Consider the following 25,212-nt stretch of genomic DNA (forward strand, 5'->3'; position numbering starts at 1 on the left):
TTGAACGTGGTCCTTCCCAACTGTTCTGTCTTCAGCTACCTTCTCTCTCACAGAATCTATACAATTAATCTAAGTGATGCCATTCATCACTGTGGCTTTAGATATTACATATACACCATAGATTTCCAGCTGTTTTTTTTTTTAATGTATTATTTATTTTTGGCTGCATTGGGTCTTTGTTGCTGCGCACGGGCTTTCTCTAGTTGTGGCAAGCAGGGGCTACTCTTCGTTGCGGTGCGTGGGCTTCTCGTTGCGGCTGGCTTCTCTTGTTGCGGAGCACGGGCTCTAGGCGCCCGGGCTTCAGTAGTTGTGGCTCGTGGGCTCTAGAGCGCAGGCTCAGTAGCTGTGGCGTACGGGCTTAGTTGCTCTGCAGTGTGTGGGATCTTCCCAGACCAGGGCTCGAACCTGTGTCCCCTGCATTGGTAGGCAGATTATTATTATTATTATTATTTTTGCGGTACGCGGGCCTCTCACTGTTGTGGCCTCTCCCGTTGCGGAGCACAGGCTCCGGACGCGCAGGCTCAGCGGCCATGGTTCACGGGCCCAGCCGCTCTGCGGCACGCGGGATCTTCCCGGACCGGGGCACGAACCCGTGTCCCCTGCATCGGTAGGCAGACTCTCAACCACTGCACCACCAGGGAAGTCCCTCCAGCTATTTATCTCTAATTCCTACCTACCAGTTACGTATTTCTAGTTTACTATTTAACTTGTATAATTTTTTTCTTCTTAATCAGGCTTTTAATGAGTTCCATGCATATAGTACATATAGTGATGAACAAGACAGACATTGTCCCTGCATTTATGGAGTTTACAGTCTAGTGGGGAAGACAGGCATTCAACACGTAATGAAAAGCTGTGAAAATTCAGTGACGAAATGAGATGCTGTGACAGGTGTATGGTAAAGGGGCTATGGAGGATGATTATCTGAGTCAGTGACATTAAAGCTGAGACCTAGGGCTTCCCTGGTGGCGCAGTGGTTGAGAGTCGGCCTGCCAATGCAGGGGACACGGGTTCGTGTCCCAGTCTGGGAAGATCCCACATGCCGCAGAGCGGCTGGGCCTGTGAGCCATGGCCGCTGAGCCTGCGCGTCCAGAGCCTGTGCTCCGCAATGGGAGAGGCCACAACAGTGAAAGGCCCGCGTACCGCAAAAAAAAAATAAAATAAAATAAAAATTGCTGAGACCTAAGGGAATGGAAAAGAGAGTGAGAAGCTCTCCAGGCAGCAGAAATGGTATTTGCAGAGGCTCTCAAGTTGGAAGGAATATGTCATGCTTAAGGCACTGAAAGAAGGGAAACATGGCTACAGTGGAGGAGGTAGAGCATGAGTGGTGAGATATAAGGCCAGAGAAGTAGGGAGAAAACAAAACTTATTAACTAAATAAATGTTTATTAACTGTACATTCTCTACCAAGCCCTGTGCTAAGTTCTGGGGATGCAGCAGGAACAAACCAGGCAAAACTTCCTGTTCTAATGGAACTTACACTCTTTTGGGGGAGACAGACAATAGACAAGGTAAACAAGTAACATATGAACAAATAACATGGTATGTTAGATAGTGATATGTGCTGAGGAGGGAGAAAAAAGTAAGGAAGGGACAAAGAGTAATATGAGAGGCTTTCATTGCAGAGGAAAATTGAAGTAAATTCCAAACAGAGGTTAACAGTGAGAGCAAATGTTGAAGCAGTTTGCCTGGCATGTTTGAGAGCAGCAGAGGCTAGTATAGTTGGAGTGGAGTGAGTGAGGGTGTCAGTAGTAGGAGATGAGGTCCAGGGGAGCGAGGTCGTGTAGGGCCTTTATCTTTTGGCTTTTACTCTGAGTGAGATAAGCCATTGGAGGGTTTTGAACAGAGAAGTGATATGATCTGTAAGGCTGCCATGTTTTACCATTTCATGGACTCGCTGTTTGCACAGAATTCAATGTAGACTCATGCAGTGCTGTATTCCTGATCTGACGTATGCTTTAAAAGAATCACTGTTGGCTATTGGGTTGGAAATGGACTGGAAGGGGAATTAAGATACAAAGAGGTAATTAGGAAGCTATTATAATTCAAATAAGAGATGATGGTGGCTTAAATCAGGGTGGAAACAGTGAGAAGTGATCAGATTCTGGATATATTGGATGGTAGAGTTGTAAGCATTTGCTTGCTGATTGAATATGAGGTGGGAAAGAGAAAAGGACTTTACCTGGAAGTGTGGAGTTGCCATTAATTGAGATGGGGGGAGACTTCATGGGGAGCAGAAATTTAAAAGCTTGATTTTGGACATGTTAAATTTGAAATACCTATTAGACCTTCAAGTAGAAATGCTGAGTAGGGCATTGGGTATACATGTCTAAAGAGAGAAGTGTGGGCTGTTTATATGCGGGAGTCATCACTATATGGATAGTATTTAAAGGACTGTGCACACTGATCTGGAACCTCCTTTTACACATAACAGGCTTAAGGACCAAGTTGAGGATTTGGGACTTTTATTCTAAGGATAGTACAAGCCATAAAAGGTTTAAACTAGAGACACCTATTTAGATTTGTTTGTCTGCGGTGGGGGAGATGAATTACACAGGGGCAGAGGCAACTGATGGGTTCTACAGTAGTTTGGGTTAGAGTTACTGATGACTTGGACTGCGGGGGGCAGGGGTGCAGTGGGGCTGGACTGTGTTTTGGTTGTAACTGTTGTTCTGTCACAGACCATTCCAAACTTGGTAGCATAAAGTGTGATTATTCTTATTTTGTGGGCCAAGAATTCAGACAGGGTACAACAGAGATAGCTTATGTCTGCTTCACAATGTTTGCGGCCTCATCTTGTGAAGAATTGAAAGGATGAGGTGACTGAAAAGGATGAAGGCTTCTTCACTCACATGTCTGCACCTGAAGTGGGACAACTCAAAGGCTGCGTTCAGTGAAGACTGTCAGACAGAGTAGCTCCACGTGACCTCTTCATGTGGCTTGGGCTTCTCCAGGCCTGGAGACTGGGTTCAGAGAGGAAGCATTTGTAGAGCAAGCATTCCCAAGACCAAGGCAGAACCACAAGTCATTTTCCCCTCACCTCTGCTGTGCTCCCCTGGTTACAAGCAAGTCAGTACAACCAGCCTAAATTGAAGGAGAGAGGAATTGGACTTCTCTTGCTGGGAGGAGATATCAAAGTCACATTGCAGAAAAGCATGTGGCATAAGAGATTTTGCAGCTATCTTTGGAAAATAGCATCTTCCAGAGAGGAAATGACACAATTCAAGATGTATTTAAGAGGTGGACTTGTTAGGTCTTGGGGAATGATTGAATTAAGAGATGAAAAAGGAATCAAATATTCATTCATTTATTCTACAAATATTTAAGAGCCTGTTATATGATTAGCACTTTTCTGTGATGATTCTGAGAACTTGAGTGGATGGTGGTGCCATTTACTGATTTCGAAAACACTGCAGAGAGATAGAGACAGAAATGATTAAGTTCAATTTGGAGTATATTGAGTTTGAGGTGCCGGTGAGGGGGCATCCGAGTGGAGATTTCCAGGAGGCAGTTGAGTATAATGCATCTAGAATATAGAAGGCAGAATTAGTAGAATAAATTTGAGAATTGTCAGCATAAGGTGAGAGAAAGAAAAACGTAGAACTTCCCTGAGAAATAACAATACTTAATGACAGGCTGGAGGAGAAAAAGTTGACAAAGGTGACTGAAGAAGAACAGCCAGAGAGGAGAAAGAAAACCAGGGACGGTAGTATCAGACCTTAGGGATGAGAGTATTTTAAGGAGGGAGTGGTCCCTGTAAGGCATTCCATCAAGAGGTCAGATAAGATCATGATTAAAAGTTGTTGATTGTCAGGCAGAAGACCTAGATAGACATTTCTTCAAAGAAGACATACAGATGGCCAGTGGGCACATGAACCGATGCTCGTCATTGCTAATTATTAGAGAAATGCAGATCAAAACTAGAGGTACCACCTCACACCTGTCAGAATGGCCATCATTAAAAAGTCTACAGATAACAAATCCTGGAGAGGGTGTGGAGAAAAGGGAACCCTCTTACACTGTTTGTGAGAATGTAAATTGGTGCACTCACTATGGAAAACAGTATGGAGGTTCCTCAAAAAAAAAACAGAGTTGCCATATGATCCAGCAATCCCACTCCTGGGCATATGCCCAGACAAAACTAATTTGAAAAGTTACATGCACCCCTATTTCATAGCAGCACTATTTACAATAGCCAAGACATGGAAACTACCTAAATGTTGTCTATCAACAGATGAATGGACAAAGAAGATGTGGTGTGCGTGTGTGTGTATGTATGTGTGCGTGCGTGCACACACATACACACACACACATACACACACTGGAATGTTACTCAGCCATAAAAAAGAATGAAATAATGCCATTTGCAGCGATATGGATGGACCTAGAGATTATCATAGTAAGTGAAGTAAGTCAGAAAGAGAAAGACTAATACTGTATGATATCACTTATTTGTGGAATCTAAAATATGACACAAATGAACATATCTACAAAACAGAAACAGACTCACAGACATAGAGAACAGACTTGTGGTTGCCAAGGGAGAGGGGCATGGGGGAGGGGAGGATTGGGAGTTTGGGACTAGCAGATACAAACTATTATATATAGAATGGATAAACAAAAATGTCCTACTGTATAACACAGGGAACTATATTCAATATCCTGTGATAAACTATAATGGAAAAGAATATGAAAAAGAATATATGTAAAACTGAATCACTTTGCAGAAATTAACAACATTGTAAATCAACTATACTTCAGTAAAAGTTTTTTAAAAAGATGTTCATTGTCTTGAACAATCTAGAGGTCATTTGGAGACTGTATGTCAAGGGCTCTTTTGAGTAGTGAGTGTGGAAGTCAGATTGGAATTGGTTCAGAAGTTAGGGGAAAGAGAATGTGTTTATATATATATATAGGAGTTTGACTATAAAGGGAATTTTAAAAATCACAATAGAAGTAGCCAGCCTAGAGAGAGACATGGCTAAATCATAATATTATAATTATTTAATCATGTATTATATTAATAGTTATTATATAATTAGACAACATGTTGTAGGGGGGAAAAAAGCTCTAATTTGGGAGACTACAGATTTGAGTTTTAGTGTCTTCTCTTACCCTCCCAGTAGTTCCTGTGATGGTAGAGCCTTAGATAAGAGATAGGACATTGCCATTGAAATAGGAATAAAATAAAAATGATTAGGTCAGTGCAGGTGAGTTTGTGACTGTGTATTTGGAAACTTAAAGTTGTTCATTATGGCTGTACTTAAGAAGGATCAAGTGAAGTGCATCTTTCATTCCTCTCAATTCTAGGGTCACATAAGCAATGTAATTCCTGTACCGTGCTATATTTTGCTTGACCTTTTACCATCCTTATCCCAAAGCCAGTTGACCCTTTTCATCTCACTCCTCTTCCTACACAGTAATATCAGTGTTGTTTGTAAATAATTTTCTGAGAAAGAAAATGTGGGAGATGGAATATGGGGGCTATCTTATTTCGTATGGATAATCTGAAAAAATATCCTTAGGATATACTTTAAGATATAACTGCATACATTGATGGAAGACAAAATGATGTAGTAAAAAATACCCTGGAGGGTAGACTTAATTCTGATTGTGCAAATTAGTTTTGTAACCTTAGGCAGATTGCTTCATGATGTGTAAAATGAAGGGGCTTGTGTTGGATGGCTTTAATTGGCCCTTCTTGCTGTAAGATTCTACAGTTCCATAAGAACTCTTCCTGGGCAAAGTTTTGTTGACTAAAGAATAACCACTATATTGTCTACAGGATCCCGAAGTAGATGCTGAACTACTCTGCTGTTTTGTTTGTTGTTTCTGCTCTTCTTTTACTTATCAGTCACCCCCAAAATGAAGATATTTTTGTGGCTTTTATTTCAGGTGCCCTAATGCATGAGTTATCAAATGATGGTGCTCGTAGACAGTTCGAATTTTACCTGGAAGAAATGATTCTGCCTCTCATGGTAGCTAGTGCCCAGAGTGGGGAACGTGAATGCCACATAGTGGTGCTTACAGACGATGATGTGGTTGATTGGGATGAAGAGTATCCACCACAGATGGGAGAAGAATATTCACAAAGTAAGTCCTGTGGCATATTTTCTCTCTCAAATCATCACAGATTTTCTCTTTATCTTTTACAATATTGATCAAAGGACAGTTTTTATAAAGAAAGTATGTTGAACTCTTACTTATACCAGGAGTTGGCAAACTACAGCCTGTGGGCCAAATCCAGCCTTTTGCCTGTTTTTATAAACAAAGTTATATGTATTGTCTGTGGCTGCTTATGCGCTACAATGGCAGAGTGGAGTAGTTGGAATGAAGACCGCATGGCTAGCAAAGCCCAAAGTGTTTACTATCTGGCCCTTTACAGAAAAAGTGTACCCGCCCATGTCATGCACAGAAATGGTTTGCTTTTTGTTGAGTATCTGGATCTTAATGATTTTTTTCTTTGCATTTAGAAGCATCCAAGAGAAGTAGATCCTGGAATAGTAGATAATAAAAAAATAAGTTGTTTTTTTTAGATGAATTTCTATGTGTATATAAAATGAGAAGCTTCAACTCAGTGATTGCAAAGATGACTTTAAGTTCTAAGACATTCCTTTTTTAATGTCATAAGTGTTCCTGGAGGATAACAGTGACCCTTCCGAAAAGCTTTGCAGAACTTTAGGTATTTCTGACCAAAACGGCACATCTTGAGCAGCAGTGACTAACTTTTTTCTTATTGCGCTACCAAACTTTTTCTGATTAGAACCTTTTGATTTTTTTTTTTCTGTTAGAAAATTTATCTCATATTGGTTTGGTTTTGTTTTCATGGTGAACCCAATCTAGTATTTTTGAACAGCTTCATAGATTGAGAAAAAGAGTTAAAAGAATGATTTGAGGAGCTAGGTAAAATAGCCCAACATCTTGTTCTGTCCTCCAGTCTGTGTTGACTCGGTAAGGATTAGGGTTTAAGTAAAAAGTACACGATTATAGAAAGTATGGAGCCCTTTAAGCTCTGATTTTTCCATTTTACTTACCCTTTTCTAAAAATAAAGCAGACTAAGTGGTATTCTTTTTTATTTTAATTCTAAAGATTTTCATTAGATTACGTTATCGTAGCGCTTTTCAGAATTTACATTGAGACATTTCCTTTGCATGATACACTTGAACAACTATTCTGACTCTTCTGTGGACAGTTAGAATAATAAAATGTTACTATTTCCTCATTCCTAGGCTCTTTGCTGACAATGGTTTTCTATAATAATATGTGGAATAAAAAGCTGAACAAAGCACAGGAAAAATAAAAGGTTACCAAAAATCAGAAGAAATACACTAAATCATTTTCTGTGTAGAAAAAGGAATGAACAAACTTTTACTTTTCAAAAAGTTTGACTCCGAGAGAGTAGAGCCAGCTGTAGAGCACAGAAATGATATTATGGTGATACAGGAATAATAATAGACCTGGGCTTTTCCTTTTTAGTTATTGAGCTTTTCATTTCAATGTTTTTTGGTTTGTTTTTTGTTTCTTACCTTAAACATTGAAGCTTAAAAGGACTGGAAACATTTTTACTCAATTTGTCTATAAATATGTTTCATTTTGTGCCAAGATGTTCCAACGTAAAGAAGATACATTTGAGTAGACAGAGATGAGATAGTCTCTTCAGCCTGATTTTCCTAAATGTGACATTATACCACCACCCATTCTGAGATGTCAAAAAATCTTTATCTTAAAATAATATCAGTAGTCTTAAGGATGTAGTAATAATCACAAATTTACTCCATGAGTAGCTTCTGTATACGTTTTTTTCCTTTTATTGGCTCTTAAACCAGCATGTTTGGTTTGTGAGTGTGTTTTTCTTTTTTTGAAAAAACCTTTGCAGTTCACCTTTTAAGGGAGATAACTCCACCTGAAAGAGAGAAGGCGAGGAAGGTCCATCAGTCTAACTCCCTGAAGTGCCCAGCACATTTGGAAGACTCAACATGTTGTCAGTGGAATGTCTGTCCTTTGCAAAGCCAGTTTGCTCTAAACAGACTAACCTAGGCAGAACATGCTCGAATCTGCCATTTTTAACATCTATATTAAATGGGACTGTTCGCCTGAATGGAAAACAGTTTGTGGGGTGGGCCTTTGTTTTGGGGGAGTTATTAATAGTTGCTCAATCCATGAAATGCAAGATGTATCCATTTTGTACTTTCTGACAAGGCAGTTTTTTCCCCTCCAGATGAGGCCTTGTAGGCATCAGAGCAAAGTCCTTTACTTTGCCTGCTTGATAATCATGTGATACCTTTTTTTTGGTTCTCTTTATTTGAAGAAATTGGGGCAGATCCCATTCCAATAAGTTTGTATATGATATATCTTTCAGAAGGAGATTCTTCCTATGGATTGGGTTATCTGATTGGTTATTAAAGCTTTTCTTGTTTCAACTTATGTAGACATTTGCTTATGTATTAACTGTACTGAATTGTCCTGTCATGTTGGCTAGTCATCCTTTGGCATCACTGCATCCATTATTTGGGCTTTTAGGGTTGTCAGGCCCCTTTGATGATCAAGATAAACTTGAGTCATCTCCAAGTACTTTGATTTTAATAAGAAAATATTTTTGTCTCTTTGTTTCCAGTTATTTATAGCACAAAATTATATAGATTTTTCAAGTACATTGAAAACAGAGATGTGGCCAAATCAGTTTTGAAGGAGAGGGGTCTTAAGAAGATTAGATTGGGAATAGAAGGTAAGACATTTTCACTATTTTCTATTAATTTTCTTTTGAAAAAAGCAAGGTTAAACAACTGGATCCCATTGAGAATATAGTTTGAATATTTTGAGAAAAATTCAGACAAATGATTACTGAATGCTCATGCAGTAGACATATAAATAACAAAAATCAGCTTCCTTTATCTGAGATGATAAATAGAAGGCCATTAGAAATTATTATTCATTCCATAAGATCCCTAGCAATATTGAGATATGAATTTGTCTTTTCTGCCGTCGCCCGACTTAATGCATTTTTGACTAAGCCCATGGAGTGTGTTTGGCACGCATGTGTGTATATTCCCGTAAGACTGACAGGACTCTGCCTAGTAGTGATCGTGATCAAAGCTCAACAGAATTAAAATCTAGTACTTTCTGAAAATTCATGTAAAAACAGTGCTAGTAGCTTACCTAGTGTCTTAAAGTATAATAGCTTATTTTCAAATTAAATTGAATTGCAAATATACTTCATCTTACTTAAATGCATACTTTTTAGATTGCTTTTTACTTTTTGATTTAAATGAATTTTTGTCAGATGCTTCTTTTATTTTAAAGTGTCCTTACTAAAAACAAAATATCTTCTTTGGCATACCATAGTAAAGGGTAAAGACTGCTTGTGTTCAGAGCCTATGATTTAATAGCTGTATGACCTTGGCCAAGGCACTTTACTTCTCTTTGCCTTCGTTTCCTCATCTAAAATGGGAGCATTAATAAGTACTTTATAGGGTTATTGTGAGGACAGAATGAGTTAAAATAGGGCCTAGCACATAGTAATTTCTGTGTTTGTGATGGTGATAACGAAGATTGTGGTGTTCAGATCAATGACCAGATAAGCTTCTGGAGATCGCTGTAATGGGCTACTGAGACATATGGAAGAATGACCAGAAACAGGGTCTTTGTGGGAAGGGGAGGAAACTTTGGGCTTAAAAAAGAGGACACATTAGCTTCACCAGTATGTCCCCTCTTCTGTGATTTTGCAAACGATGGGATTTAGCTGTTTCCTTTCAGAGCTAAAGAGAAGGTAACTGGAGGGAGCTACTTTAGATGAGTGGGCAGGGGAGCAGTTACTTGATCTGAAGCCTGATGACAAGTGGGTTGGAACTAGATTGTAAAAAATAAAGCCTTATATACTGTGCTGAGGAGGATGGACCTTCCTCTTTAAGCATGAGGGCGTCATTGGTAGTTTTAAAGCAAGGATGTAATATGATTACACTTGTGTTAGAGTGGTGATTCTGTGTGGAGGGCAGAGTGGAATACACTGAGATGGGAATTTTAAAGACTTTTAATAGTCCAAAAGCAATCAAGGACAAGGGAATAATAGAGGGTAGAAACCTTTCTGATCTCTACTGCTGCCCTTCAGCTGGTAATTGAGTGGAAGTATGAAACGAAGAAGACATTCTACAAAAGGTCCTTAGAAGGTATTTAGTCCTTGCCCCTGTTCCCCCTCACCTCAACCACATACACACGCCACACGTGGCTAAATATACTAGCTACCTACGATGCCTACATAACATCCTCCTATGCAAGAATCCTTAATTGAGTCCCTACTATGTGAGGCCTTTGTATTTTTTTCTGATTCTAACTATGGTCTAACTATGGCCTATGGGCCAAATCCAGCCCATTACCTGTTTTTTATAAATCAAGTTTTATTGGAACATAGACATGCTCATTAATTTATGTATTGTCTGTGGCTGATTTCACTTTACAACAGCATAGTTGAGTGGGTGTGATAGAGACCATATGGCCTACAAGCCTGAAATATTTACCGTCTGGCCCTTTACAGAAAATGTTCACCAGTACTTGGTCTAAACTAGCAATTCATGCTAGTGGGAAGGAGAGAAGGAACTTTTGATAGCATCTAAGGAAAGTATGTCTTCAGAGAAATTGCCTTACTAGTAAATGACTGAAATTTTTCCGAAACCAGGATGGTTGTTACCAGTTGTTACTCTTCAGTGGTTATCATCTAAGATGAGGAAGATATAATTAATTAGGGAAAGCTGTGTTGACTGAAAAAAATGCACAACCTGAATGTTCAGAATTATGTTTTATTTGGTGGCCTTACTGAGGACTATAGCCTGTGATACAGCCTCTCAGACAGCTCTGAGAAACTGTTCCAAAGAGGTAAGGGAGGAGCCAGGATATATAGGAGTTTTTGCTGGGAAAAAAAAAATCAGAAGATTACTGCTCATCACAAAAAACAGACATCTCAAGTTAATGATTTTAGCGCCTCTCTATGTTTGGGGAGGTGCAGGAGTCTAGGCTTGTTGCAATTATTCCTTTAATACGCATCTTAACTGTCTAGGGCCAGTATCCTGTTTTTCTCCATCCTGAATTCCCCTCAGGAGCATCCTTGGGTGGGGGTGGCTGCAGTGGCTGATGGCTTGATGGCCGCAACATCCTTGTTTACTGACATGGCAAGCAACGTTTTTTTTTTGTCCACAGCTGCTTTGGCCATTGGCAGTTTGTCCATTGCCAATCTAAATGAACTGCCTGGTTGTTGGGAGTAGTAACATTTAAATGATATAGGGGTTAAAATATTGGCTTTGCTGACCTAGGTGCAGAAGTACCTGGAATTAGCGAAGCTGGAGAGTTCTACGGCTCCTTGTCACTTAACAGTAAAAAGGAAAGAAAAACCCAGAAAAATATGAAGATGAGATTTACGTTTAAAGAAAGTAGAAGGCTACGGGGACTTCCCTGGTGGCGCAGTGGTTGAGAGTCCTCCTGCCGATGCAGGGGACACGGGTTCGTGCCCTGGTCCGGGAAGATCCCACATGCCGCGGAGCGGCTGGGCCCGTGAGCCATGGCCGCTGAGCCTGCACGTCCGGAGCCTGTGCTCCGCAACGGGAGAGGCCACAACAGTGAGAAGCCCATGTACCACAAAAAAAAAAAAAAGTAGAAGGCTAATACTGCAGTAAGTTGCAGGCCTTGAGGCCAGATAATCCTGCGGAAGGAAGGGTTCAGGGATATTAAGGATATACAACTAGAGCCCATGATGCACTAGATTACATACCATTGTATTAGGGACCCAGCCCCTCCATGCTTTCCGCATGTTATTCTGGTAGTTGGTGGATGGTGGGAGGTTTTGTGAATTACATCAGTAGAATTTCAGTTTCTTGCTGTTGAACTAATGACCAAGGGGATAGAATATTGAATTCCCTTCTTTGTTTTGTTTGTTCAAGAACTACAGTAACCCTCTTTAGGTTAAATTGGGTGAGGAATGTAGGGACCCATGTGGGTGTGCATACATGTGTGTGTGCGTATCCTCAGTTTTTAAAACCTCCCTCTCCTTCAGGTTATCCAACCTACAAAGAAAAAGTAAAGAAAAGGCCTGGGGGCCGCCCAGAAGTGATTTACAACTATGTCCAAAGGCCCTTTATTCGAATGTCTTGGGAGAAGGAAGAAGGAAAGAGTCGGCATGTAGACTTTCAGTGCGTAAAGAGTAAATCTATCACCAACCTTGCAGCAGCTGCCGCAGACATTCCCCAGGACCAGCTGGTGGTCATGCACCCAACTCCTCAAGTGGATGAGCTGGATATTCTCCCTATCCATCCCCCTTCTAGCAACAATGACCTCGATCCTGACGCACAGAATCCGATGCTGTGATGGTGATGTTGCTTGAAACCATAGCATGCTACTCTTCGCAGTGACGCTGCACTCTCCTCATCCTGCACTGCAAGGCCACTCTCTGCACTGTGAGATGCACAGATGTTTAGGATATTGCAGTGTAGACTTTTTTAAAGACCAAAGGTAGCTGAATGGTTTTTTAAGTGAGTACAACTCTAGCATCTTGAGGTTCCAGTTATATAAATGTATTTGTTTACCGGTAGGTTTGTGGAATTGGTTCTTTGTATGGGGGACAGTCCTTTTTCACACATCTAGATCTTTTCAGAAGTGGTGGAAATTGGCAGCTGGGGTACTTTCAGTCTAGGTTGATATTCATCACACCCCAGATAAAATGTAGAATATTATATAGTTGCACTTTATATATGGTGGTTAAGTGGAACTGTTCAAGCCATTTTTATAGTTGTGATGCACAATATAATTTAAATAAGTGCTTCTATCAGAGTATTCTTTCAGTGAAATGTGTATAGTTTGCTGCCCATGATGAGCAAAAAATGAGTATCATTGGGCTTATTTGAATGATTAGGATGAGATTCAATGCCCATATCAGTTATCTCCAGTGCCGTTTTCATCCTTTTCAAGTGAGTCACATGCAGGGAGTGTGAACATCAGGTGGTTTATTATCCAGTCTGCCTTACCCTTAATCTGTTCACAGATATTTATTTACTAATGATTTTTTTTGAGTTATGGGATAGGAAGATGAAGTGTTTGCTCTTCATTTACTAAATGATTGTAAACTCGTTTTTCATCAAAATAAAATTCCATTGTTTTAATGTTTCTGATCTTTATAACCACCTTGACCAGATTTTCCATCTCATAATTAGCAGATATCCTGTCTTGTTGGTGTCAGTATAACTAGAAACCAGGTAGCTCAAGGAACTCCAGTTTGGTATATGTGTGATGAGGCACTTATATTCCCCACTAATTATAAAATATAAATCCAAAACATTGTTAGAGCTGAAAAGGGAATATTTTCATTTTCTAGCCCAACCGATATGAAGGATGAAATACCTTTACTAGGTCCTACAGTAACCTTAAGTTTCAGAGCCAAATTCTGACACCGGTTCAGTGTTTTCTCCATTATACTGTGATGTTCTGCCTAGCAAATTTTTCATGAAAATGTTTTTGTTTCGTTTTGTTAATATTCTGTGGCCCAATTCATGAAGAAATCAGAAGTATTTAGGTGCTTTGGGTCCAGGGTCACTTACTGTTTGAAGCCATACAGCTGTGAGTAGTAGAGGAGTTGTACATTAGAGAAGCCAGTCTGTTCTATCTAATCTTGATTTTGTAAAATTTCAGAGGATTTGCAGTTTGTGTTTAAGCAGTAACATCTTTCTTTGCTCTCACAGAAACTGAAATTACAGTATAGCAAAAATACAGTACAGCTAAACTAGTAACAGGGAAATTATGTATGCCCTAGAATTGTTATGAAGGCCAGAAAAGCACTGTAAATGCTTTTGGTGTGGCTCATCCTTAAACACACACCCACCATGGAAAATTGATGATCCAGCCCTGTGGCATTTTTTTCCCTGTAGGATTTTTCTAATTATTTGAAATGTGAACAATATTTATAGAACAAGGGAAACATTTATTAAAAATATTTAACTAATACATTATACTTTAACCCATATTTATAGTAAAGGATTCTTACAAGGAAGAATAAACGGTTTTATGATACAATTAGTATAAGAAATATCCACGTGGGGAACTTCTTTGTAGTGTAAAAACACCATACATCTGAAATGACCATCTGCATATAAAAGCTACCAATGATGCTTCTGTGCACAATGATTGATTAAAAAATTCAACACAAACAGAATCCAAAATATACAATTAATGCAAGCTATCCACAGCTAGCCCAATAATCATCAATGATGAGGAAACACTGGAGCAGGCTTAGTTCCACTTTGTCTGAAGTTACACATAGTAAGATTGACTTGTATCAATGGCTCTGAGATGGCTTTTATGAAGACAGTACATAAAAGCTGTTCTCTCCTTATCCGGTAAGCTTCACAGACTGTATAACTCCATCAGTAATGCACTTTGATACTGTAGCTGTCGCCAAAGCAACATGTAGTGTTTACAGCGGCCATGGCAAGTCGCTAAAGTCAACAGGACCACCGAGCCCAGCATCTGCTTCCAAGAGGCTCATTATGACAGCCATTGCTGCTTCATCATTACTTGGACTGCTTGAGCCTTGATCATTGTCTATCATATCTATGCCTATGTGAGGGTTCTCACCTGTGCAAAGAGATGAAGACTGGTCAGTGATAATACCAAAGCATGTTTAACTTTAGTAAGCGGTTCCTAAGCACACTTTTAATAAGAACGTTATACCTAACAGTAGGGTGAGAAGGATGAGAGAGGCTGCTTTTTTGGGGGGGTGGGTTGCCATATTTCTTTTTAACGTTGGTGTTTTTCAGAGGGAAGACCCAACTTTTTAAGAAGAAAGTACTTAAAATTCAATGAAGAGTATCAAGTATGAGTTGACCTCATTTTAATATTCTGATATAACCAGTTATAAGGAGAGAATTATTACAGAAGGAACAAAATAGGAAGATAGAGATTAGGGGAAAAAAGATCTAGAAAGCTAAGTAGAGAAAAAGATGGGTGGGGTGGGAGAAGCAAACTCTTCATTGGCTTAATGACTTTTAATACCCTCTGAAATGCTTACTGATGACCCTTTTAGGCTTTATCTGAACCTGCATGGCTCTCCCTCCGAAGAGATTATGTTCCACACATTGGGAGAAAGCCCATGTCCAGGGCACTGTAGCCTCTTGAGTTCGAGGGACAGACCTGGACCCCAGCGAGAATCCAACCATTAAACTCAACTTTGAAGTAAAGATTTAAACAAATTTTAAACCTTTACTTTGTTCTTATCAAGTTTACCTAGAACTGGTTTGTTTTTCCAGTTCAGTTCTTAAAACTGACTTTATGCCACATGTTTTTTTGCAAGCTCTTTGCATTGGAAGTGAATAATAATGCTACTTACCAAGAATAGAAGAGCTATCAGAATATGGATAACCTGGGTTCTCCTGAGCCTGCCCTGGTAGTAGGCCACTGGAAGGAATGTCTGGAGTCCCTCCATTTAAAATCTACAAACAAAAGTAAAGTTTTCTCATCATCAGCAGTTTCAATCAGTATTTTATGCAGTGTCACCAAGAAAATGAAGCATGTTGAAAAGAGGAAGGTGGGGAGAAAAAGCTTCAAATGGCTTCAGTTTCTTATCGGATGATTTCACAGCAGAGACTCTTAGGAATGGTCACAGTAAGGAAAAAACCTCTCCCCCAGACTAGTCTTCTCTTTATTGGATTCAGCCCACACAGGCAATTTAAAGGCTGAATAAAATCCCTAGAGCATTCACATGTTTAAGGCCAAGGACTAAACCTCAGGGAGCCCAGCTGGGCAGGTCCCCTGTAAGGGAGGAAAACTTCTTACAGCAACAGATGTTGCTGAAGAAGAAAGGGCTGTTACACTGTGAAGAGACACAGCTCTGAGGAGTCGCAAATGAACAACAAAACACTAGAATAAATCATCACTATAGTTATACCACAGATGCCAACATTAGTAACCACCGGTTTAAGTTCTTAAGAGAGGCTACTGAGAAGTATTATGACCACTCCTCAGTAGCAGAACTCTGTCTCCCCCAACTCCCCACCCCCCATGACTGAGTCTCATAGAAAAGCACCTTTGAGAAGTATTTGGATGTAGGTGCGGAAACAGTTTGGTAGAAGCTGGGATTTCAGGAGAGGCAGTGATTTCAGGCCTTGCCAGTAGATGGCATTACAACCTTATCTCCGCAATTCAACTTTTTGAAGAGACTCTCAAAAAGACTTTACACTCTAAAAATTATTGAGGACTCCAAAGAGCTTTTGTTTATACAGGCTATATTTGTCAATACTTACTATATGTGAAGTTAAAGCTAATACATTAAAAAATATAATAAAACTATTACACATTAACATGAATAGCATTTTAATGAAAAAGAACTATTTTCAAAAATAACGAAAAGTTAGAAGTGTCATTTTACATTTTTTGCAAATCGAATGTCTGGCTTAACAATTTAACTAGATTCTCATTTGCTTCTCCATTCAGTCTGTTTAGGTATGTTGTTTGAAATACATATCTGAAGGAACTCTGGCCTCTCATAGATAGGCAGTTAGAAAAGGGAGGTATATTTTAACAGCCTTTTCAAATAATCGTGGTATTCTTTGATATTACATCAAAACTCAGCAAGCTGAAGTTTCTTAAAGATTAGTTGCAATGTGGAGTTTGAAACCATATCAATGAAATTTTGATACTCTTATGTTGAAATCCATTGGTGTATCTAGGCAATTAGGATGGATCTTTTTTACCTTTGCATGATTTTGAAATATCTTACATCAGTCATTTGGAAAATACTGGTTCACTGAGTTACGTGGATCTTCCAAATGTGGACACACTTCATTGTACAACATCAAAACATCACCACTGTTAATATTACCTACATCAGAAATATCTTAAGTTTTGGGAAGCAGTCAAGCTCAAAGTAGCAGACACAAGTTTTCCCCAAAATTCTAATTTTTGCCTGAAAGCTAAAATTTTATCACTGTCAGTTGTTTTCTTTGAAGTCGCAGGTTCATTCATTTTCAAGAAAATGTACACTAAATACCCAAGTCTGAAAAACCATAGTTTGCGACAGTAAAAATGGTTTCCTATGAAAAAGGTGATTGGGTTCGGTTTATAACAAACAGTCGCACAAGTGCTTTTCCTTGAGACAACATCCTACTTTGTGTGCAGCACAAGTGCTTTATGCACACTTCCCATTTTGTAACAGTTTTAAAAAGATTTACTCAAGGATTTTATAAAATTATTTTACTGCTTTATTAAGGACATTCTTAAATGAAGCTGGCTTTTAAATTTATTATTTTATTGTGAGTATATGGTGGTGAAATACACTGTCAGTACATTCTGGTGCCACAGGCTTGATTTTTGTAAAAGCACCAGCAGTCTTACCCAACATTGCTTTTTCACTATCAGTTCACATATCAACACAGTGAGAAAAACCTGTTTAGCATTATTATGAAAATACATTTGACCATGCAGACCCCTGAAAAGATGCCCTCTCCCTAACCCCACCAAAAGACCACAGATGACATTTAGGGAACTGCTGCTTTATCTCACCCTGCCTTGGTACTTCTGGATGTCCAGAGTCTCCTGGAACCTATGAGGCTCACTAAGCCTCCTCTTTTTATTATATTTAGGCAGGCTAAATGGCTCATTTTTGGACCTGCCAATTTTGAAAGTGACTGGGAAGGGTTGGAAGCCTGCGGCCACCTTTACTTTTGTGGCTTTGGTACACTATTTAATGCTGTCATTTTTAACTCCATCTTGTTTAGATGCCTTTCTTAGAAGGTCCTGCTGCTGATGACTCAGAATACATTCAGAATTTCTTCTCAGACCCACTTTCATAAGCCCAAAGAAAACATTTTCCAAAAATGCCTCAAAAATACTTGGGGCTTTGTGATGCAGAGTATACTTTTAGATCTCTGGCATTTGTTGGTGTGAAAAGAATCAGAAGTCAAGAGACCTGAATTTAGTTTGGGGCCATACTTACTAAATTCTGGGCTAGTCATGTAACATTTGGTAGCCTGGATTTTGTCACCTATGAGGTTGTGAGGATAGATGAGAGATTGTATATGGAAGTTCCCTGAGTAATATTTAAGCACTGAACTGGAGTGATGACCTTCCAAAATAGAGTAGGGGGATTCTTGGTACCAGGAAATCAAGTGCCTAAAAGTTGAACTGAGACACAAAGAAGGGGATACCGTGCTAGGGAGATGGTAGATCCAGTATGGAGGAAGGACCTAGCGGTGTAACAGAACAGAGCTAAGAGCTCAGCCTGCGAGCAGGGGGGAGGGGTGTGCCCAGCCCAGACTTCATCTGTCAGTACTATCTTCTGAGTCATTACCGAAGGCCAGGCACTTTCACATATATACTTTCATAAGAGGACTTCATGTGCAAAGATGCTGGCTGCCCTAACCTATGTTAGCCGCATTATAGAGAAATCTAAGGCTTAAAAAATTGTATAGGGCCACATAGCCAGCACATGGCAAGGCTAGGCTTCAAACCCAGACCCATTAATTTATTGGCTTTCAAACCTTTTTGGGGGAAGCAAAACCTTTTTTCAAATAAACACTTTTACAGAAGAGTCATTTTTCAGAAGTAAAGCTTCCCTAGAAGCAGGAGTCTTCCTACCTTGTCTTCCTCATCACCTGCCCCTCGCCCCAATCCTACCTGGCAGCACCACAGCTCCTGGTAACCTGAGTCTCTGAGGAGCCCAGTTTTGGAAACCCATGTCCTGCTTTTGATACAGTTTGTGCCCTATGTAAATTACTCATATTCTTTCTCTGTGTACATGTCTTAGGAGATAGGGGAAGGAAGACTATGTCTCAAGATGCTGGCCTTTGCAGCAGCCTAACCTATGTTAACATCAGACACTATAGATTTATGATTTACAATCAACATTGGCCTAGGCTTGTAAATTCTCTCATCAGCACTAAAGATGAAAACAGATTATTGGTTTCTAAGACTATAATATAGTCTTCTGGCCAGTTCTTCATGAGGGCTGGCGACTGATAAACTACTTGTACTCAATGCTGTCCCATCGTAGGAAACCCAGGCAGATACCTAAGTATTCTGCAACTGCAAAGGCATGACTTGCCTTCCGAAGGACTGCTGGTGGTATCACTGTTTCCAGGACCTGCACTAGACACTAACAGTATTTTCTCCCTTGAAAACTCCTGGCAGAGAACTAGACAGTTTTAGGTACTCACTAACCCTTCCCTCACGGGATCTCTTGAATTCCTCCCTCCATACAATGGACTGATAGCTCCCCAATCCTTAGAAAGATCTCTTTCTGCCTTCCCCCACTCACATGGGATAAATCCTCTAACAATGTCAGCAAGGCTCCCTAGCTCCACTGGTATGCTTTGTACCTCACCTAACACAGATGCATTTACTTCAAGGAGGAAAAAAGGGCCCTACCTGTTTCAGCAACCACAGTTATATACTCCCACTTCCAGTATTTCAGAACTTGGGCAAGAGCTCTCTGGATGAGGAAGGGCCTTAGTCTAAGAGTCATCAGCCCTACCTTCTTGCCTCCTGGAGAAGAGGCATCAGGGGGAGGTGTACTTGTGATGTTCAGTGGGCTGGAGCCACAGCTGGAAGGCGATGACCCTCTTATCCTGTCAGAGAAAAGAGGAGTTAGTTACATTGCCTTTCCTTTTTTTCATTGGAGTGTGTGTGTTTTGTTGAGGGATGGGGGTGAGAAGAAGGATGAAGATCTAGAATAGGGATTGGCAAACTTTCTGTAAAGGGCTAGAGAGTGATTATTTTAGGCTCTGTAGGCCATGTGGTCTCTCACAACTACTGAACTCTGCCACTGTAGCCTGAAAGCAGCCATAGATGATATGCAAGTGAATGGATATAGCTGTGTTCCAATAAAACTTTATTTATAGGTGATAAGCTGGATATATCCCATAGGCACCTGATCTAGAACACAGATCCTGGAGGCAAGCTTCTCACTGACAAAGCCCTTGGATTAGGGTTTGGATTTCAGGTTTGTGAATTTCAAGTAGGTGGCCAGTTTCATTTGCTCACAGAATCCAGATCTCAGAGTTGGTGGCATTCTATCTTTGATACAGTGAACTAGAATCCACAGCAGATGACTTATTCTCTACCCTACAAACACTGCTTAGCTAGCGACTACTCAGGAAATGGAGGGTGCTGCAGTGGTTTCAGCCCCACCTAGAAAGTGGCCTCAAGTGAGCAGTCGCCATTGTCATCTTCTAAGGCAACAGGTGATGAAAATGGGTCCAAACCTTCCTCAGCCAGCTTATTTCTCAGCATAGTAGGTTTACAGAGGGAAAGACTTAGAGCTGTAAATCCACATAAACTCTTGTCAAGCTGAAGGACCTCAGCAAAGGAAGCCATGACCTGGCACCGCAGCTAGAGTTTAGGGAAACTTGAATGGCAGCTGCGTGACCACCAGGCTCTTAGCACCTACATGGATGATTGCAGCTTCTGGGTCTCCCAGGGACCCCTCCACTGCCTGGCAGTCTTAGCTTTTGGCCTGTACTGCCTAATTCTGTAATTTGTGAGTAAACAAGCTCTCTCTCTCTCTCTCTCTCTCTTTCCTGGATCATAGGCTTCTGAAAGGCGGGATACAACTAAATACCAGGTGTTCTTCACCCACACAGATGACTACTAATTGCTTACTGAAAAATTGTTGAATGTCTCCCATTTTTCCCTACCTACATCTACGGAACCACTGTTTCCCCAGCTTCCCTATCTTAGAATTGCCTTTTCGTAGTTACTTATTTCATTTTCAATATCTAGTCCTTAAATTACTGATTTCTCTTTTGGACACTACTATCACTGTAAGGTCGGCCTCACTCCTGGTTTGTTAAGCATGCTTACCTTCATCTCTTCCTATTCCAATCCAACTTCCACGATGCTTATTTTTTTTGTTTTTTTGGGGTGTTTTTTGGCTGTGCCCCACGGCATGTGGCATCTTAGTTCCCCAACCAGCGATCGAACCCACACCCCCTGCACTGGAAGCGCGGAGTCATCACCATTGGACCACCAAGGAAGTTCCCAGCATCCACGATGCTTATTAACACACCACTTTGGACACCTGCTCAGCATCCTACAATGCACAGGGTCTTCCAATTTTCATCCAGTCTCAACTGTTCAACATCATTTCTTAGAACTCTTAGCAATCTCCCATCACAGCTCTGTGGTTCCTTTCTACAAAGAGGCTGCCAAGGTAGATGGCCTGCTTTTTGTGTCCTGAATACACCACTCACACGCCCATTCCAGCGTGTGCCTGTCTCTTCTAGAAGGAACACCCAACATTCATCATAAAACCCAGCTAAGGCCAAGTTCAAACCGTCCTCCCTTGCTTGCTTCAGCCCATGCACTCTCCGTTTTTTCTTTTATCATAAAGAAAACCGGCTTCGCAAAGATTGTAAGACCTTTGCATTCAAGGACTGTCTTATACTGTCCTTGGATGGTCTCGAGCAAAGCACAGGGTATGCCGGGACTGATCAGCACCAGATTATCAGTGCACACTGCACCCACACCTTCCTGAAGTATCTTCAAACAGCCACATCCGTCATTCCTGAAGGGCTGGAACAGAACTGTGCTGTTCTGTTATCCCACTGGGATAAGAGCCCCACTGTGGCCAATTAGAAAACAAGGCCAGCCTCCAATTCTCCTGAGAGAATCAATCCAGTGGCAGCAGGGATCCTATGATTATGTTCCATTAAGTTTGTGTGCCTGAGGACCTGGTTACCACCCTCTCCATTGCCCAAATTCAAATGGACTTATAATTACTGCTTCCCTCTCAATGACTGTTCTTAAAGACTTAATTAACAATTTTTGAACACTCGCTACATGTCAGTTCTAGGAACTTTCCTGAGTTCTTTCACAATCCTAGGGCAATTTCAGGGAGATAGATATTGCCTCCCTTTTATGGCTGAAGTCAACAGAGTCCAATAAGTTAAATGAATCTCCTAAGCAGAGGCCTAGGACTCAACCCCGATAAACTGCTTCAGAGCTTCTTCTCTTTCATATGGAACAGGAGTTCCGCCCAAGGGAGCTTCTATTACTAGCTGATTTGCTTGGTCTCTATTACTAACCCTAGGCAACTTTTTGACTGGAAGAAGCTAATGTTTTGTTAAGGCCCAGATCAAGGCAGTTCACAGCTCTGCTCCTGCAGTCCTGTAATGTTAGTGTTCATCTACCCACTGGGAAGCTCCTTGGGTCATATACAAAGTAATGAGAAAGTTGAGCCTCCCAGAGTTCCATTTAGCTCTGGCCTGTTTGGGTTTAGCTTCCTTATTTAAAGGCAGGATTTCTCAGTCTCGACACTACTGACATTTTGGACTGAAAAATTCTTCCTTAGGGGTCAGGGCTTGGGAGGGCTGTCCTGTGACTGTAGAATGTTTAGCAAGCAGCATCCCTGGTCTCTATCCACTGGATGTTTAGCAACAACCTCCCAGTCAGTTGTGACAACCGAAAATGTCTCCAGACATCAACAAAACATCCCTTGGGGGGCAAAGTGCCCTGGGGTTGAGAACACTGGTTTAAGGGAACAACTAGGTGTTACTTGCCTGTGGATTTCCATGATTTCCTCAGCAATCATTCGACCTATTTTTCCTGCCCCAGCCCTGGTTCCCCCTGGAATCCCTGGAACAGTGGGGTGGGTCCTCTTTGGGCCACCTACAACAGAGGAATCTGAGAGTGGGAAAGGGGAAGAAAGCAGAGGGAGAAATGCTATTATGTGTTAAATTAAATCCACTTCATCCCATGATCCACTTGAAGTTCAAGCTTAGGGTTGTGCCCTGAGGGACATGAGAGCCACAGCTTGTCAGGAAAAGGCATTCCGGCAGGGAAAAGCTCAGATTTCCTTCCAGGATCAGAGATGTTGATATTAAAGCTTCTAATTCCTCATGCACTCAACATATGCTGGCCGAAAGCCACTGGGCTGCACACCAGAGTCACAGAGATAAGTCGGCATCCCTGCCCTCAAGGAGCTCACAGTCTAATGGGGAGACACACAAGATAAACAATGGCTAGAACAAACTGCAATAAGTTTTACAGGTCAGCAAGAAGCACCCAACTCATGCAGGGCCAGGTGCAACCTCCTGGAAGAAATGAACTCTGAGCTCAGTCTTGAGAGAGGAGCATAAAGTAGGTTGGCAGAGAGGTAAGGAGGGGAAAGTATTCCAGGCACAGCAACCAGTGTATGCAAGAGCACTGAGGCAGGACACAACTTGGGAGACTACGCCAAGAAACTCATTACAAATGAGGATGGAGGAGTGACAGATGAAACTGAGAGGCAGGTACCAGTCAGACCGTGAAGGGCCTTGGATGCCACACTAACAGATTTGAACAGTATCCACAGGGGACAAGGGGCACCGAAGTGCTTGACACAGAAAAACACAAGTTCACCGTGTGGAGAATGAACCGCAGTGGAGGACGCGGGCGCAGAGGAGGGCAGGGCGACTAGAGTTGGGCAGTTACCTGCAGGAAGCCAAGCAACAGATGGGGAGGGTGAGGTAGCAATAGTGGGGTTGGAGAGGTTTAAAGAGAAGGGACAGGAGTGTGTGTTTTGATATAATGGGAGAGGTAGGAGTCACGGTTTCTGGCTTAACCGACCAGACTGTGGGTGAGGGTGTGTGCAGAGAACCCATCTGGATGTGCGGAGTTATAGGTGCCTGTGGGACTCCAGGTGGCTTCGCCCAGGAGGCCGCCGGAAAGGCAGATCTGGAGCTCAGGAATGAAACCGGATGTAGGATTCATCGATGCAGAGGCAGGGGCTGAAGCCATGCAAGAAGAGGCCTGAGGAAGCAGGAGTCAGGTGCAGAGCGCAGTGGCCAAGGCCGAGCCGGGGGAGGGCCCCGCCGGGTACAGCACACCCCGGTGCTGACAGACACCCTCCTCCCACCACGGGATCCCGGCAGCCATCCCCGAGAGCACTTCACATCGCAGCCCCTGGGAAGCCAGGGGGAGGAGAGCACAGGCAGCAGGAGCTGCCCTGTCAAGGCTTCCGGGGTCCAGGCAGCCTCAGCAAAGGTACAAACAAGTTCCCGGCATTCCAGGCTCAACAGAGAAAGTAAGATGACAGCGTCCTCAGTGATCATCCCCGCGAGGCCTCCCTTGTTCCACAGAAGATGGTGGCCGGGGACCCCAAATACCGGGGGCTCAGGGATGGGGGCCACGAGCAGCTTCTCAGGGGCAAGCCCAGACGTCCCGGCGGCACATAGTTACCTTCTCCAGAGGGCAGCGTGCTGTCCATGCTGCGGGGGGATGCTGTGGGCTGAGGGAAGCTTGGGTCCCCGCCTTCCAGGACGTTGGCTCTGTGAACATCCCAGCAACAAGGAAACGTGAGTCAGGCCTGCTCAGAACTGTGCACCTTTCACCTTGGCCAAAGTGTACGGTGTCCACTCTGGACCTGGACAGGCCACGAAATGAAGTGTCTGAGCAGCTCACAGGTCTCCTCACTGTCTGAGGACACGATGGACAGCACCCCGGCCTCTGGCCTCCCTGGTGCAGGTGGGGCGCAGTCCAGCGGAGGTGGCGACTGAAGCAGCCCACTGCCGCCCCCAGCCCCTCGATCGGCTCCGCCTACAGGTGGGGGGTTTGGACCTCATGGGGAAGGAGATGTGGGGAGCAGGCCAAAGAGGAGGGCCTTCCCTTCCCTGCTCACCCAGCAGGTGGCAGCCTTTGAGGGGGCATTCCAGGGGCTCAGGCCGCCAGCCTGGGGGCGCAGATCCTCGCCCCTCCTCAGCCAAAGCCAGTATGGGCTGGTGAGCCTCTCAAGGATTACCAAGCCTTCCCTCCATAGTGATACCAGTGGATGCCAGGCCTGCGGAACGCAAAGGCTTTACCGGGTAGGAAACGCTGCTGTCTCCGGCAGCAATTCCACCAGCCGGGGCCTCAGAGGTATGAGTACTGAAGCTCATCCCTCGTTAACCACCTTTTGGCTTCCGCCAGTCCCAAGGCTTCACAGGATATCAGCAAGACGGCAGTAAAGGATGCAATACTGGCTGTCACCTGTACCCCCTTTCCCAGGTAAGGGGCCCAAGGCATTTCCCTGTGAAGCAAGGGAGCTTCTGATATACGAAAAACACTTACAAAACAACGGTGTTGGTGGAGACAATGTATTCTACTTCCTTGGTCCAAGGGTTCATGAAACTGAACCACCGACTCCGTAGTGTGATGAAAGAACCATCTTTGATTTTAAACTTATAGCAATTAGTTGTAATCTTTTCTCTTGTCTGTAAAACTGAAAATAC

The 25,212-nt window shown here is 42.2% G+C and overlaps 2 protein-coding genes across 25 annotated transcripts in view; one reads left to right on the plus strand and one right to left on the minus strand.

Moving 5' to 3' along the window:
- The window catches only part of BTBD10 (BTB domain containing 10), a 72,071-nt gene extending 58,931 nt beyond the window's left edge, over positions 1-13,140 (plus strand). For 10 of the 12 annotated variants that reach the window (XM_004279168.3, XM_033404474.2, XM_033404475.2 and 7 more), the window contains 3 exons: positions 5,896-6,093; positions 8,616-8,726; positions 12,039-13,140. In XM_004279168.3, coding sequence (XP_004279216.1) covers positions 5,896-6,093; positions 8,616-8,726; positions 12,039-12,349 — 620 coding nt within the window. In that variant the 3' untranslated portion in view covers positions 12,350-13,140. Of the gene's footprint in view, positions 1-5,895; positions 6,094-7,877; positions 8,585-8,615; positions 8,727-12,038 lie in introns of those variants that run through there. The other 2 variants (XM_049713815.1, XM_033404472.2) reach the window with 2 other exon arrangements.
- A 794-nt stretch (positions 13,141-13,934) lies between these two features.
- Positions 13,935-25,212, minus strand: part of BMAL1 (basic helix-loop-helix ARNT like 1) — a 104,107-nt gene continuing 92,829 nt past the window's right edge. For 8 of the 13 annotated variants that reach the window (XM_033404460.2, XM_049713794.1, XM_049713795.1 and 5 more), the window contains 6 exons: positions 25,052-25,202; positions 24,185-24,273; positions 22,525-22,648; positions 19,500-19,593; positions 15,360-15,462; positions 13,935-14,608 (listed from right to left, as the gene is read on the minus strand). In XM_033404460.2, the coding sequence (XP_033260351.1) occupies positions 14,448-14,608; positions 15,360-15,462; positions 19,500-19,593; positions 22,525-22,648; positions 24,185-24,273; positions 25,052-25,202 (722 nt within the window). In that variant the 3' untranslated portion in view covers positions 13,935-14,447. Of the gene's footprint in view, positions 14,609-15,359; positions 15,463-19,393; positions 19,594-22,524; positions 22,649-24,184; positions 24,274-25,051; positions 25,203-25,212 lie in introns of all 13 variants that reach the window. The other 5 variants (XM_033404463.2, XM_049713796.1, XM_033404468.2 and 2 more) reach the window with 2 other exon arrangements.

Source organism: Orcinus orca, chromosome 8 (assembly GCF_937001465.1).
Source record: "Orcinus orca chromosome 8, mOrcOrc1.1, whole genome shotgun sequence".
NCBI lineage: Eukaryota > Metazoa > Chordata > Mammalia > Artiodactyla > Delphinidae > Orcinus > Orcinus orca.